The sequence below is a fragment of the Garra rufa genome, chromosome 20 (genome assembly GCF_049309525.1).
Source record: "Garra rufa chromosome 20, GarRuf1.0, whole genome shotgun sequence".
Classification (NCBI taxonomy): Eukaryota; Metazoa; Chordata; class Actinopteri; order Cypriniformes; family Cyprinidae; genus Garra; species Garra rufa.
In genome coordinates, this window is record NC_133380.1 from 29,099,869 (window position 1) to 29,116,611 (window position 16,743).

A 16,743-nucleotide genomic window follows, 5' to 3' on the forward strand; every position below is an offset into this window, starting at 1 on the left:
CTATAAATGCAAGCTGAGCCTAATTAACGCCTTGCTTTCCTAATGGATGCAGGACGTGCTAGACCTGGTAAATACGTACATATATAAATATGAACAAACCTACGTTTTACCTTTTAAATAAAATCTAACAACTCGTTTCTACAGTAAATTGTAAACACACTTTATTAAACACTGCTTGTTTTCTAGAGCTGACTAGGAGTTATGAGGGCCCATCACTGTCTGACTTTGACAGAGGCTTTTGTACAGACCAGAGTCTGTCTTTATCAGCGGTTTCAGCAGATGGCTTCCTGAGACCAAACAAAGGCATTGTGCTGGAGTATTCAGAGCCCAACCCTGCTGTTGCATCATGTCTGAACTACTCCGCAAACCTTTTATCCCCTTTAGTTGCCCTCAACAAGAACGTTCTCTCTCCAGGCAACACCCTGAGCACAGCGCTGAGCAGTCCAGTGGAAGGCAAGTCCTCCACACCTTATGAAAGAGTCAAATTTCAAAAGCCCATTCAGGCCAGCTCGCTGGACCTGTCCTGCGTTGATTTGACGACCACACACCCCTCATGGGAAGTGTCCCTTGTGAAGGCCATAGTTGAGAGCCCCAAATCATGTTTGGAGTCTACATGGAGTCCCATTAACCTATCGGCACCTCCTGAGGTCTCACTGATGTGGTCAGGAACGTCACCTCAGCTTCAGGAGCTTCAGCGCTCATGGAAGGAAATGGTCTGGCAGGGATCTGGTCAGGTTCCTGCAATCTCAGATCTCAGAGAGGAACAGAGCTCATCTAACTTGGCCATTTGATACCGTTCACCATATTTTAGGTATGTATGCATAATAATAGGAATCCTTAAGAAACTTGAACTTGAGAAAGGTTGTTCTAATATGTGCGTTTATTTTACAGGTTTCTTACTAGAGTGGTACCCATGATTTTGTAAATGCATTAGTATTATAAATGTATTTAATCAAAAAATAAAGTGTGTTGAAATTACTTGCATTAATTTAATGTTACAAACCTTCTCAAGATAATGTCCCAGTGTGTTTGGGGCAAGTGTGGGCTTCACAATGCTCTTCAAACTGTGGATATGTAGGCTGAAGAATACAGAGATAATACTTTTTAGGGTCAATATAACTGCTTCTATTTTGTAATCTTTTGTCTGCTACTGTTGTTGTGGGTCTTTGCAGTTTTGGACACAGGGTGTCCAATCCTGCTTCTACGGATTTTAGCTCCAACACACTTGCCTGGAGGTTTCTAGTGAGCCTGAAGACCCTGTTAGCTTGATCATTTGTTTAATTATGGTTTGAGCTAAACAGCAGGTCATTGACAGAAAATCACCTTTAAAGTTTAAAGCCTTTAAAGTTGTCCAAATAAAATTCTTCGCAATGTACATTACTAATCAGAAATTAAGTTTTGATATTTATGGTAGGAAGTTTACAAAATAGCTTCATGGAACATGATTTTTACTTTATATACAATGTGTTTTTTGCTGTTGCTACAAATATTCCAGTGCTACGTAAGACTGGTTTTGTCTTACGGTCACATAGTAAGTGTATACAATACTCTCTGGATATCCTGCATCATGAAACAAATGAGAATCCAACCTTTTTCATTCAATGCCAATATATTTTTTTTTTGTATATTGACAAAAAGCAGTGTATAATCCTGAATATAAATCGCAACGTGCATGTATACAAATGCTCCAACAGAAATAAACTATTGATTGAAAAAAAACCTCATTGTTACAAGAAATGTAGTGAATTCTTTAAAGCATATGCCTGAGAAATTCATAGTTAAAGTTCTGAAGTAAAGCGCATATGGTTTCTTTGCAGTTTGAGTGTCTATACTGTGTATATACACGCATATATCAACAAAAAAGTCCTTGCTGCAAACTCCAGAGATCCATGGCCTTCCTGCTTCAATACATGTTGAACCTTGCTTCTGTGGTGTCAATATCATGCTCCTGAAGGAAAGAGGGAAGTCACAGTTTTAGAGTAACGTTTCGGCACAAAAATTGCCCATTTACTCACCCGTGTTGTTCAAACCACGTTGTCTCTGTCTTCCGTCAAACACAAAAAGAGATTTTAGGCAGAATCTCCAAGATGATTGTTTATAGAGTTTGTAAGCACAAATCGCCAACAAAGCACTATATAAGTATCAAATCAAAAGTAGTTCTTACTGATTATGTTAGTCAGGTTTTCATCTAAAGTATAAAACATGGAAATGTTTATGTGTTCAACTTACTTCATTGAGCTTCTTAAACTCCACCACCTGGAAGAAGACGTGTTCCAGTATGTGCTTGGCATCTCTTTTGTCCTTATCTAAATTCCCTTTCACTCCTAGAATGTCTCCACATTTACGTACATAAAACTCCAGATCATCATCGGTACCTTAGAGAAGACGACACATACATTACTAATCAATCATCAACCACTCAAACCAGAAACAATGACAGTATTATAACTCTGAGCATTTGAATGAATTGCAAAGACTCACATTTATTTGAGAGCTGAGCAAGCCTCACTTTCTCAGAAGAAAAGGTCTCATCAAGGTCAAAAAGGTCAAGCATGGGTGGTGGAAGGTCCCTAAAGGCTGGCTGAAAGACCTAAACACAAAACAAAGCCTCAGTGAAACAGATCATCTACAAACAGAACCATAAACAAGCAAGCAATCTATTTGTGAACAACATTGACTATTTAGCAGGGAATAATGGAGGAAAATCAAGGCAAAAATTAATTAAAAAATTTGATAGATCAGAGGATGACATTTTTGTATATGTACAGTATGTCACAAAAGTGAGTACACCCCTTACTTTCAGCCACCATTTTAGTATATCTTCTCAAGGGACAATATTATAGAAATGAAACTTGGATATATTTTAGAGTAGTCAATGTGCAGCTTGTTTAGCAGTATAGATTTATTGTCCCCTGAAACTTACTCAACATACAGCCATTATTGTCAAAATAGCTGGAAACAAAAGTGAGTACACCCTAAGTGAACTTGTCCAAAGTGTCAATATATTGTGTTAGGACCATTGTTATCTGGCACTACTTTAATCATCCTGGGCATGAAATTAACCAAAGCTGCACAGGTTGTTGGTGAGATCTTCTTCCACACCTCACAGAGCTGCTGGATGTTAGACACATGGTGCTTCTCCACCTTACGATTGAAGATGCCCCACAGGTGCTTAATAGGGTTCAGGTCTGGAGACATACTTGGCCACCCCATCACCTTCACTGTCAGCCTCCTCAGCAAGGCAGTTGTCATCTTGGTGGTGTCCAACGTTGGAAAACTGCTGTTCGGCCTAGTTTCTGGAGGGAAGGCATCATGTTCTGCTTCAGAATGTACTCCATGTTTTCCTCAATGAACTGCAACCCCAGTACCAGCAGCACTCATGCAGCCCCAGACCATGATGCTACCACCACCATGCTTGACTGTAGGCACAACACAGTTTTCTTGGTACTCCTCACCAGGGCATCGCCACACATGCTGGACACCATCTGAGCCAAACAAGTTTATCTTATAGTCTCATCAGGCCACAGGACATGGTTCTAATAATTCATGCTTTTGGACAGGTTGTCGTCAGCAAACTGTTTGCAGACTTTCTAGTGAGCCAGCTTCAGATGACGCCTATGCAAACCGACTTGTTGCAGTGTGTGGCGTATGGTCTGAGCACTGACAAGCTGACCTTCTACTTCTGCAACCTTTAAAGTAATGCTGGCAGCACTCATGCATCTGTTTTTTGAAGGCAGGTTCTGCACCTGACGCACAGAACGAGTGCTCAACTTTGTTGATCAACCATTGCAAGGCCTGTTCTGAATGGAGCCCATCTTGGAAAAACTCTGTATGACCCTGACCACTGTAGTGTAACTCGGTTTCAGGGTGTTACTGAACCTCTAATAGCCTTGGCCATCTTTGTGGAGAGCAACAATTCTAATTCTCAAATCCTCAGAGAGGTCTTTGCCATGAGATGCCATGTTGAACATCCAGTGGTCAGTATGAGAGAATTGTACTTAAAGCACTTAATTTTAACTGCTCTAATACAAGATACACAACTTTGTATGGTCCTGTCAAGCAGACAAAAACAAACATGATGAATAGGACATGTGGCTTTGCATGGTTAAACAACATACTGCTGTTATCACTTTTGTTGCCATCTTATTTGACAATATTGGCCGTATGTTGAGTAATTTTCAGAGGACAGTAAATCTAGACTGCTACACAAGCTGCACATTGACTACTCAAAAATATATCCAAGCTTCATTTCTATAGTATTGTCCCTTGAGAAGATATATTAAAATTAGTGGTGGGCATAGATTATTTTTTTTAATCTAGATTAATCTCACTGTAATCTTGGAATTAATCTAGATTAATCTAGATTAAAATGGCTAATTTGAATTCTGCCGAAGGCATTCAGAATATGTGTGCTATCCAAATAATGACTAAAAGTAAGTCTTTGAGAATGGGTTTTTCAAGCCAGGTGGCACATTAGACCAGGGGCTCATCTCCTGTTTCCAAAATGCATCACAAACTGCTTGACAATTGCATTTACAACACAATTAACTATGCAAACTTGTGTAACCAACTATTCACTGCATGTACTTCTGCGTAAAAGGCTGCACGACGTGCACGTTGCAGTTAAATACACAGACACGCACGGGCATGGATATCTGCGTGCATAGTCTTCGGTTAAACTGCGTTGCTTTTAGAAGCGTCAATTCAGTTGTTGCATATAGTTTAATGTCTTCATTTTGGGATTATCAAAGTAAATTATAACTCAAATTTGAGATTTTACTGGGGCACAGCAGATTTTCACTGGGGCACGTGCCCCAGTAAAAAGGGTCTAGCAACACCCCTGCCCTAAAGCAAACCCAGCGGCTTCATAGCTGCATCCATGTTAGCACGTCACGTTTGATGTGGTAATTTAACAGTAGGCATACACACAGGTTCGAAGACTCGTTCTCGCCCCCTACAGTGCAATTCGGCTAGGTATACATCCGCGCTAAAATATCAAGGTGAAAGTCATCATAGCTTGCGTAGTATAGACCCAGCTCCCAACCCAACTTTGAGAATAGATTAACAACGATATTTTTTTTTTATCGCCCGATAAGAGTCTTACGTTAACGCAGCACGTTAACGCCGATAACGGCCCACCACTAATTAAAATGGTTGCTGAAATGTGAGGTGTGTACCCAGAAATGAACTATCATTGTGTGTTAGAGGTTGGCCTTCAACAATACACCATCACTGTAACACTATTCCATTGGATTGTAAAAAGATCGCTATGACATAATTGTTTAAAACTGTTTTTTTCTTCACCCATGCAGCCTTGGTTACATCAGCAGAATAGAAAAGTTGCATTAGAAATGGACAAATCTTTGGTTACATTTTTTCTTTGGTGTCTTTTAGTAACAAACTCTAGCGTGTTTACAGCTAATGTGCGGTTGGAAACAGACTCACGGCAGGCTGCAGTGGAGGCAGAGGTGTTTCGAACTGTGGTGTGATCAGCTGGAGAGGTTCATGTTTGACATTGAGCTCCTTGTAAGCACTGAAAATAGAGACATGACATTAGTTATTAATAACTTCAACAGCCAAGCACACAAACTCATGTCTTTGTGACAGTGATGGTTCTACCAACTCTTGTGTTTTTAAAGCACACAGGAACAGTTAAAACATTCATACTGAATGTGCAATTTCTGTCGGAACACAACATGAAAGCCTCTTTAAGAAAAATCAACAGAAGGTAGTTCTTACTCCAGAACAGAGGGAAGAGTGTTTGTGTGCAGCTTTAGCAAAGACATGTCAAAAAGTGATGTGAAATCTCGCGGGTTCTCGTCTCCCTCCTGTAGACACACCCTCAGACGGTCAGACAGACTCCCTGTGTCCGGCAGCATGGTGTAGTCTGTTATCTGAGAAAAAAAATTAAGACAGTGTACCCATTGAAAAGAATGTCACTTAACATGCATTAAATCAATCAAAAGTGACAGTAAACATTTTAAATAAATGCTGTTCTTTTCAACTTTCTATCATTCAAATAATTCTAAAAAAAGACTTACATGTCTACAAAATTATTCTTCAGCACAACTGTTTTCAACATAATCAGAAATGTTTCTTGAGCATCAAATTAGAATGTTTTTTGAAGAATCATGTGACACTGAAGACTGGAGTAATAATGATAAAAAAAAAAACATTAAACAAATCCTACTGAACTATCTGAAGTCTGAACTAGGTTATAAAGTTAACTAGTGTACACTGCAAACAATTATTTTCTACCTTAGAATTTTTGTCTTGTTTTCTAGTATAAATATCTAAAAATTCTTAAATCAGGAAGCATTTACTGTACAAGCAAATTACTTAAGATATTATGTCTTGTTTTCTGAAAAAAAAAAAAAAAAACATATTTTGTTAGTTTTTGCTTAAAACAAGCGAAAATATCTGCCAATGGGGCAGAATATGGGGAAAAATAAGCCTAGTTTAGCCTTTGATTTAAGATTGCATTGGCAGATATTTTTGCTTGTTTTAAGTAAAAACTAAAAAAAAAAAAAAACATAAAACAAGACATACTCTGAAGTCATTAAGTCATGTTACTTGTCAAGTAAATGCATCCTGATTCAAGAATTATTAGATATTTATACTAGAAAACAAGACAAAAATAGTAAGGAAGAAAATCATTTTTTGCAGTGTAAGCGCTCACCTCTGGGTCCTCTGCATCTATCTGGTTGAGAGGAATGCTATCGGTTGTAAGCCACTGGAAAACAACATCCTGGAATGTAAAATTAGAATATATTAAAATACATAAAATTCTAAAACAATAACTCAGTTTTTACATTTTATGAAGAAAATATGAGAACTGCTTGCCCATGCAAAACTTACTATCACAATACTAAAGACGTTGCCACAAATAACTATGAGCATGTAGAATTTCTACAGACATGCAACAGTGTTAATATAACATCACACTCTCTGGTGTCTTTTTAAAAAACATAATTCCATATATAAATTATTCAAAATGAAAAACATAAATCTACTTCATTTTACTGCAGTGCTACAATCTTGCAGATCTAACGTTTGCAAATTTCCAACTAAAGGTTTGAATACAGTACAAAACTTTTAAAATCGAAACATATTTTCAACCACTATTCATTACACACTCAGCTTAAAATACAGTATCTCACATTTCAGCAACCATTTTAGTATATCTTCTCAAGGGACAATGCTATAGAAATAAAACTTGGATATATTTTAGAGTAGTCAATGTGCAGCTTGTATAGCAGTATAGATTTATTGTCCCCTGAAAATTACTCAGCATACAGCCATTATTGTCAAAATAGCTGGCAACAAAAGTGAGTACACCCTAAGTGAACTTGTCCAAAGTGTCAATATTTTGTGTTAGCAATATTTTTTTATCTGGCACTGCCTTAATCATCCTGGGCATGGAATTGACCAGAGCTGCACAGGCTGTTCCTGGGATTCTCTTCTACTCCTCACGGAGATGCTGGACGTTAGACACATGGTGCTTCTCCACCTTACGCTTGAAGATGCCCCACAGGTGCTTAATAAAGTTCAGGTCTGGAGACATACTTGGCCACCCCATCACCTTCAACTTCAGCTTCCTCAGCAAGGCAGTTGTCATCTTGGTGGTGTGTTTGGGATCGTTATCATGTTGGAAAACTGACGTTCTGCCTAGTTTCTTGTGGGAAGGCATTTTGTTCTGCTTTAGAATGTACAGTACATAATGGAATCCATGTTTCCCCTCAATGAACCGCAGCACTCATGCAGCCCCAGACCATGATGCTACCACCACCATGCTTGACTGTAGGCAAGACAAAATTTTCTTGGTACTCCTCGCCAGGGCATCGCCACACATGCTGGACACCATCTGAGCCAAGCAAGTTTATCTTATAGTCTCATCAGACCACAGGACATGGTTCCAGTAATTAATGCTCTTGGACAGGCTGTCTTCAGCAAACTGTTTGCGGGCTTTCTTGTGAGCCAGCTTCAGATGAGGCTTCCTTCTGGGACGACGCCTATGCAAACCGACTTGTTGCAGTGTGTGGTGCATGGTCTGAGCACTGACAAGCTGACCTTCTACTTCTGCAACCTTTAAAGCAACCTGGCAGCACTCATGCATCTGTTTTTTGAAGCCTGGTTCTGCACCTGATGCACAGAACGAGTGCTCAACTTTGTTGATCGACCATTTCAAGGCCTGTTCTGAATGGAACCCATCTTGGAAAACCTCTGTATGACCCTGACCACTGTAGTGTAACTCGGTTTCAGGGTGTTAATGAACCTCTGAATCCTCAGAGAGTTATTTGCCATGAGACATCCAGTGGTCAGTATGAGAGAATTGTACTTAAAGCACCTAATTTTAGAGATACACAACTTTGTATGGTCCAGTCAAGCAGACAAAAACATAAACATGATGGATAGGATATGTGGCTTTGGTTAATCAACATACTGCTGTTATCACTTAGGGTGTACTCACTTTTGTTGGCAGTTATTTTGACAATAATGGCTGTATGTTGAGTAATTTTCAGAGGACAGTAAATCTATACTGCTGTACAAGCTGCACATTGACTACTCTAAAATATATCCAAGTTTCATTTATATAGTATTGTCCCTTGAGAAGATATACTAAAATGGTTGCTGAAATGTGAGGGGTGTTCTCACTTTTGTGAGATACTGTATGTTTGATCTCATCCAACCGGATGTAATCAAAGTATGAGACTAAAAAATCTGTGCCCTTCATACACTATGCATTTTTTCGGTGAAATTGCCCAAAATCTGCAGACTGGCTGTGACTTTAGGCAACTAGTGCCAACTCATCCAAACAGCAAATTAGAGCACTATTCTGGACAATGTGTTTAATCTACACTTTCATCAGCAGTAATAGTGACGTTTTGCAATAGCAAATGAATACCTTACCATTATTTTACTATTCTCCTCCTTGTCCAGGTACTGGTCACTGAACATGTGACATGAGCCCAAAACTGCCAACTTGCCAGCATTCTTGATACAAACAATCAGCACAGAAGAAGGTGCAGTGAATATTACACAGGTACAACTTAGGTTCAGCTGATAATCAGATTGACTGTACACACCTTAGGCTGATGGAAGGCCAGAACAGGCCTGTTGAGCGGAAAACACACAGAGCCAGCGGACAGGACGGCCACCGCAGGCTTCATCACATTTAATGTGGCTCCGTAAGGATATACAAATGTAAGTGCCCTGTTTAGATGTCAAATAAGAACTCGTTATACTTTCTAAAATCACTCCGTATTAGCATGGTTACACCTCAAACATTGTTAATGTTAACAACAACATAAACATGAACAAAAACTCAAGCTTACTGTGAATTGTTCCCTGTATTTTCTTCATCAATCACCCCTGTGACCACTTTACCAGCTGCACGACTGATCTCTCTGAAAAAAAAAGATAAAATCATTTACATTAGAATAGTATGATTTATTGGCTCTACACAAATCCACAGTGAATCATTTTGATACACATGAAAGACACAGACCTGTTTAGAACGCCATTGGACACAAGTGCTTCTTTGGGATGGAAATACTTGTAATAGACATTCCTTATTACTGCATCTGAAAATCATAAATTTTTAAAAACATAGACTTGCACACAGATCTTTCAAGATGAACACATTTTAAATGTCTAAATTTATCATAACAAAGAAAAAATGTTGTTAATAACAAAATATCATGATATTCATGACAAGATACTAGTATATAAAAAGTTAGAAGTTGCATTCACGCAAATACATTCAAGGTGTAAGGAAAATATTATATTAGTTTTTATAGTCATTAAATAAATAACTTATCTTAAATATCTGAATTAACAAGAAAACTTCTGTGTGAATTCGTAACTCTGTGATGTACAGATGACATGAAAAACAATAAACACTCACCATTGTTAACCATAATGCCAAACTCTTCCAGAAGAAAGTTGATATTAGTGTCATATTTCATTTCTCCTCCTTCTCCGAGCATCACAAGAAGACCTCCACCACTGTCCAGATACTGCTTGAGAACCTCCAACTGAATGACACAACAAATACAGCATGGTAAAAACAATTGTATTTTCTGACAGCTTCAGTTTTAACTCATCTACATTTCTGCTACAGATTCTCACCTCGGCAGCAGTGAACTTTTCTCGAGGGCCAGCAGTGATCCATAACTTGACCCCTTGGAGTTTCTCCAAGGTGAGCTCCTCTTTGATGCTGAAGAACATGTACTGTTTAGTAATGCAAACTGTTCTCCTTATTCATTATACAATTCATTTTTAATGGCTATTTTGTCTGAAACAAAATGAGTGCATAATTCACACCAAAGTGATATTTTGTGATATAGATGGGCACATGTAGTAAATAAATCTCCTTTACACCTGTAAACATGTCTACATGAGCCATTTAAAAGGTTTCACCTTTGAATCTTCCATTGTGCTCTTAATTTCTTCTGCAAGGACTTGTATCCAGAGTTTGAGGTGAAGAGCTCCCGCTTGGATGCGTTGAAAATAACAATGTTTCGTTGTTCTTTTTCCATCTTGGCATATGGATCAGAATACGCTATTTACACATCCAAACTCTGACGATGGATGAACAGATTAATGTCTCTAATATACAAAACACGATTTTTTTCGCCGCTGTTTTCTTCTACCAAACAGGTTGGTGTATTTAAAATTTCAGTACATTATCGCCTCAGTCCCGACGTTGAACGACAACTGCAAGACATACAAAAACTGTAAATATTGTTCATTAGCCATGCACCGTTATGAGCGGCTAAGCTAACAAGCTAACGCTGATAACTCTCGCTACACAAACACAAACCTGTTGACGCAGAGAATCTAACGTTTTACGGCAGAGTTATAACGTTACATTATGTAAAAAAGGTAAATGATTCTAAGCAATGAAAAAAGAATAAAAGTTACGGCGGAATTCACCATATTGTAGTGGCCGTGAGCGATGCATTGTGGGTATTTGTGGACAACACAAGCGTAACCAGGGGCGCTTCCTCCATAGCAACTCCGTCAAACTCTGTGGTAATGACAGAGCCATATAGAAAGTTTCTCAACGGCTCTGGTAATGACATAAGTCATGTGGCTTATATATATATATATATATATATATATATATATATATATATATATATATATATATATATATATTTAAAAGTTGAGAATAATATATTTCAAACTCCTCAAAGGAAATGAAACCTGACATGCATCATCAAGAGACCCTCATGGCAAAAAGTTAAAAAAAAAATCGATTGTCAGGATGCCAAAACGTTCTAAGTAGTCCGCCGCTTTTTCTAAAATGGCTGTAAATCTTGAATAGAATAAATGAATAAATATCATCACCAAACTCAAAACACTTACGAATGAGCTCAATCTTTGAGCAAATTACAAAAATTGTTGAAAGTGACCACTTGGCGGCGCTATAACATAAAAAAAAAAAATGAAAAATGGCTGTAACTACACACCCATGAGTCTGATTAGCTTGAAATTTGGCATGCAATGTCTTTATCCAAGGTGCCATCCAAATCTATGAGGGCACTGGCGTATCTCGAAAAGCATGGCAGCCATCAGCCAATCAACTTTGAACACCTATTAGGCGAGGTTAACGAAGGCTCATCGGAACAAAACTGGATGGGCCTGTTTGACTTATGGCTCTGGAGGTCTGTGAGAAATTAAAAAAAAATCGGCCACTAGGAGGCGTTATCCTGTTTTATGCCTAATATGATGTTTCATACATGCATACTAGGGGTGTAACGATATGCCTAGGTCACGAAACGATACGTATCCCGATATTGGGTTCACGATATGATACGTATCACGATATTTTAAAATATGAAACTGAAAATCAAACAACAGATTTATTTAAAAAAATAAATAAACAAATTTCAATAGCTTTCTACAAGGTCACATTTTAAGGTTTAATAAAAACCTTCTGTATTAAAATTAACAACTGATAAGGTCTGTCTGTCACTGAATTTTTTTTTAAATTTAACATGATAGTGATAAAATTGTCAAGATGTCAAATTCTTTAAACCTGCTAGGGATGCAAGATTCTTTGTGTGTGTGAAACAGAGTCCTAACCCGACGGGTGAACCGCTATAACTGACGTAACGGTGGAATAATATTTATCTGTCAGGTGCAGTGCGGGTGACAGGCACGGGTATTTGCTCTTTGGACTCAATCCGGTACACGCTGACGCTGCTCTCAAACGGTCCCTTGCCTGTGTTCGCGCTCTGTCTGAAGACCGTTTAAAAGCCATTTCACATGGGACGCGTCAAGCGGTGGAATCTCTGCGCGGCTGCCGCTTTCTCTCATAGTGAAAGTGTTTTGCGGTCGAGCTGGTGTTCGCGACGCGGTCTCGGGGTAAACGTATTGCAAACAACAAGGTCTCATTTTACTTTACAAAAACAAAATAAATGAAACGTAATGAAAATACTATATGTGTTATTTGCTATTTGTCATTTTATGGGACAATGACTAGCGTGGTTTTCATGTCAGACACAGTTTACTATGACATTTTACACATAATTGTATTTTTACTGCGCAGGCTATACTACACGCATTTTCTGGATTTTTTTCTTTATAAATAGCCTTTCTCCGTATTTTATGGATCATACAGCTCCGAAATGTTGCCATACTGCTGACTTAAATGAGGAGGGAGGGTCCGCAATCTCTGGGTTGGTTGCCATGTTTCCTCACGTTCTTCTTAAACTAGCTCAACTTTTGCAGGCAGGCGTCACATGATTGGAAAGTTAGTCACGGGGTGTGTCGCGATTCTCCCTTATTACACCGCGACACAGGATCGTGGATCTGAGTGTCGCGATTTCGGTTTCATATCGCGTATCGTTACAGCCCTAAATTGCATACAATATTCATATCATATGTTCAATCTACGTTCAATCTCAATTGATCATTCGTCAACGATTCGCCTCGCGTTTTCACATCGCGCTCAGTGTGGAAAGGCCTTTATCCATGTCCAGCTATTTTTAGCTGTACAAAACAGCTCATGTTGCAAATTGGTGTCTCTTACAATATTGTTTTAATATATTATCTTAATTATGAACGCACTCGTTTTACAGTTCACTGCATGTTGTTATTCTTCTCGTTATTTACCTTTAGTGGTGGCTAAGTCTCGCCCATAGGCTTACTTCCGCTTTGAAGAATGGCCCCGATCACACCGAACGGTAGCCTAGAATCTAGACGCGCCCCTAGCGGCAGCAAATTACATTTGCTTCCAAGGTCAGTCTAGTTACTCTCAATTCACTTAAAATTCCGAAAAATCCAAGATGTACCGGGCCAATCACGAGTCGGTGGGCGGGCTTAACATGATGACGCCTGACCTGCGACCATAAGTTCCGTCAGACATGGGCTGTATCCGAAATCGCCCCCTATACCCTATTCACTATTCCCTACATTAGTCCACTCTACAGTTCACTTGAAGGAGTGAATGAAAACGAGTGAGTGAATTCGGACACTAAGTGCACCGGAAGGACTGCCACTTTTGCATAGTATTGCTAACTGTTTAACAATCATTTAAAACGGACAGTTCTAGTAGTAAGATTAAAGGATTTATCTTGAACTATGTCAGGGAATTTGTGTATAAACACTGGTTAAACAATTTAATAATCAATTTACAACGAATTTGTACCTGTGTTGTATGCTGTATTACGCAGTGGACGAGCGCGTTGTAAAATGAACAGATGGATGATGATTCAGCTGCGGGCGCCATCGTCTGGCGAGACGCGGGAATTCAGTCAGCGTGCGACTCTCACAGTGCATTATGGGTTATCTCTAGCTGTTGAGCGTACATCGGTTGTACACTCGTTTTTGCGGTGCATTGTGGGATTGAATGAGTGCACTCGAGAATGTCCACTATGGTTTCGAACACCACTTAAAATGGCTGTCCCCTCAAATAGTGCCCTATTTGAGGGTATAGGGGGCGATTTCGGATACAGCCATGAATTCCTGGTTCTGTGAATTACGCGTGGAAAACTGAACAGTATTTATATAATTTTTTACTTTGGATACACAGCCACGTCCATCTGTCCTGAGCAGGAGCTCGTTACATGTGAACGCGCTGTGGTGTAGAATACGCAAACACCGGAAGCGATCTGTGGCGTGTATACGACACTCATTGTTCACACAGTGCACAGAGATTGTGGATATAGCGGCTATTCAAAATGGTAATTACTTGCGCTTATCCTGGTTGTTCAAACCCATTTAAAGCTAAAAGATTATGTTTGCTAACGCAAACTCATCCTGGACTTTTTCACCGATTTCCCCTTCCGGTGTTTGCGTATACTACATCAGAGCAGGGTGTAATTTGGATTTGTCTGTGCATGTTTTTGTTTACTTTTAAAGGTTTAGTGCCCATCTATGTCTATTATTTGGCTGACAGACTGCACAGTGCACTGATTTTCGTTAAAAATCTCCGTCGCTCTGACTACGTCACCTGACAGACTAAGTCTCTGATGTAGCGCTATCCTATTGCGTGGAGAGGAGTTTGAAAGACAACCGTTTATCCCACCCCTCCGGTTGAGCCCTGTCTATGGAGAGTGCCCAGACCCTACATTTATGTGGGTCTGGCTTGCCAGGCTAACCGAACGGGTCTTTAGTTCTAAAAACGCGAGGCGCACAGCACTGCCTTTTTTGGTGACTTTAAATAAAAGAGCAGTGTGCTGCAGTTTTTTTATGTTGCTAAGCAACGACCAAAACAGCTGTCCTGTCAGTCAAATCAAAGGATTATAGCGCGAGCGCTCTAAAATCTAAGTTTTTTGCTGTTAAGTAAACTGTCATATTAGCAGAAACCCTAAATAATACAGCTTCGGGTTACCCACGATGGACACCAAAGGTTTCTCCTCTATTTCTTGCAGTCTCCGGACTTTTTAAGCAACGGTAAACTTTCGTCACCACAACAGAAGGCCCGCCTCTCCATTCATTCGATTGGACAATGGAAAAGAACGCGAATGACGTTGGGCGTTTTTCCGCTCAGAGTTGATTTTTTTTTTCAACTTCAGGCCTCAGAGCGCTCCTGCAAAAACGTGAGGCGGGGCGCATAAGCAGCGCGCAGAACGCTCACTGCCAACAGAAAACCATTCAAAAGAGGCACCTCCAACTGCAAAAACGCGTTCGGTGTGATCGGGGCCTAACGGTGCGTTCACACTACAGCGTCAAATCCGCGCTCAGTGCCGCTGGCAACGCTACAACGCCACTGCTTTGGGGATTGTCAAATTTAGAGCAGAGCATGCCTGTGAAAAACAATGTTTGCACCCTGTTTGCACTTCATTTGTCTTTTTTAATGGCGGTTCACAAAATAAACTGTAGCATATAATGAAAACATGCAAAGTACATTTACTTTTCAATACTATGTGATTTCAGCTCAGTAATCCACTATTTTGGTAACACGCGTCATAGTTGCCTTGCCTACTTCTCACAGCGATTGGTTGTCGCCCAGCGTTTTGCGCTCGAGATTTGCATAAAGTTGAGGAATGCCCAACCTTTTGACGCTCTCAGCTGCTCTCAACGCTTTCTCCGCGCCGCTTCCAATCCCAAAATGCACCACGCGACCGTTTACGCTCAACTTCCACATGAATGAATTGAGCTCGCTTCGCCCCGCTCGCTACGTGCCAGTGTGAACGCACCGTAAGGTGTGTGCCAGGGCGAAGTGTTTGATATCGCCAACTACTGGGCTGGCCTGGCATGCATAATGCAGTGAGTGATTTTAGAGCATGTGTGAACAGGGCTCGTTTTGACAACATTGTCATCTGTACATTTTAAAAAAATGCAAAGAAAAAAAAACGTTACATTTTTTTTTTGTACATCGTTGTCGTGTTGTCTTTATCCTATACCGTGACATATGAGTGACACTGACAGAGCGGATCTACATTATCACCTCAAAAAAAATAAAAATAAATAAAACACACAGACAGCAGGTTAGAAATGAACAATTGAAGAAAAAATTAAGATACGGGTGCAAAATGCCTATTTTAATAAGTTAATCAACTACAGGAAAACATGCTGGAATTATTCAATGTTGAGGAAAAATTATGGAATCATCAGCCAATGACGGCCTGAATTCTTTAGGGCATGGACTTCACTAATGAAAAAAAATATTCTTCATCAAGCTGGTTCCAACTTTCTTGAATAGTGGTTGACAGATCAGCTTTGCAAGATGGAGCCTTGTCACAGACCAGTTTTTCGGATTGAGATCCAGATCCAGACTGTGTGCTGGCCATGTCAGTTGATTTGCCTTTTCTTGAAGAAAAGATTTAACACTCTTTGTTCTGTGGCAAGGTGCATTATCATAACACATGCACATTTGTGATTCATCACTAAATATCACTTTAATCCAATCATTCACACTCCATGACGACTTCTCTTTAGCCCACTCTAATCTTGTTTTTTTTTTTTTTTTTTTTTTTTTTGTTTGTTTAGGTGTTAATGCTGGTTTTTATTTGACCTTTCTATATGTAAATCTCATTTCATTCAGCCGGTTTCTTACAGTAATGTCATACACATCGACTCCTGTTTCGACCCATTTGTTCTTCATTTGTTTTATTGTGCAGTTTCTATTTTCAAGGCAATTGAGTTTTCTATCTTGACGCTTTGATGTCTTCCTTGATCTGGGAATATCCAACTTCTTTTGACACACTCCATGATAGATTTCCATCTTGAAGGAGTTTTACAATCCTTTCCATTTTAACTGACAGCTTTGGGGACATGTTTTCTTAC

At 39.5% G+C, this 16,743-nt stretch overlaps 2 protein-coding genes across 2 annotated transcripts; one reads left to right on the plus strand and one right to left on the minus strand.

The window, feature by feature from the left end:
• Positions 1–39: 39 nt before the first annotated feature.
• Positions 40–791, plus strand: LOC141293511 (uncharacterized; the record flags this gene model as incomplete). The annotated part of the gene is made up of 2 exons (XM_073825542.1): positions 40–67; positions 187–791. Coding segments are annotated over 2 exons (633 nt in total), but the record flags the coding sequence as incomplete, so codon positions are not given.
• Positions 792–1,294: 503 nt separating this feature from the next.
• On the minus strand, positions 1,295–10,980 carry ift52 (intraflagellar transport 52 homolog (Chlamydomonas)). Its single transcript, XM_073825969.1, has 13 exons — positions 10,423–10,980; positions 10,132–10,219; positions 9,908–10,037; positions 9,509–9,584; positions 9,336–9,407; positions 9,087–9,213; positions 8,911–8,994; positions 6,680–6,748; positions 5,740–5,894; positions 5,446–5,533; positions 2,482–2,590; positions 2,230–2,375; positions 1,295–1,948 (listed from the first exon to the last, which is right to left on the minus strand). The coding sequence occupies exons 1-13, from the start codon at positions 10,539–10,541 to the stop codon at positions 1,904–1,906; spliced, it is 1,308 nt and encodes a 435-aa protein (XP_073682070.1). The 5' UTR covers positions 10,542–10,980; the 3' UTR covers positions 1,295–1,903.
• Between the last annotated feature and the right edge of the window lie 5,763 nt (positions 10,981–16,743).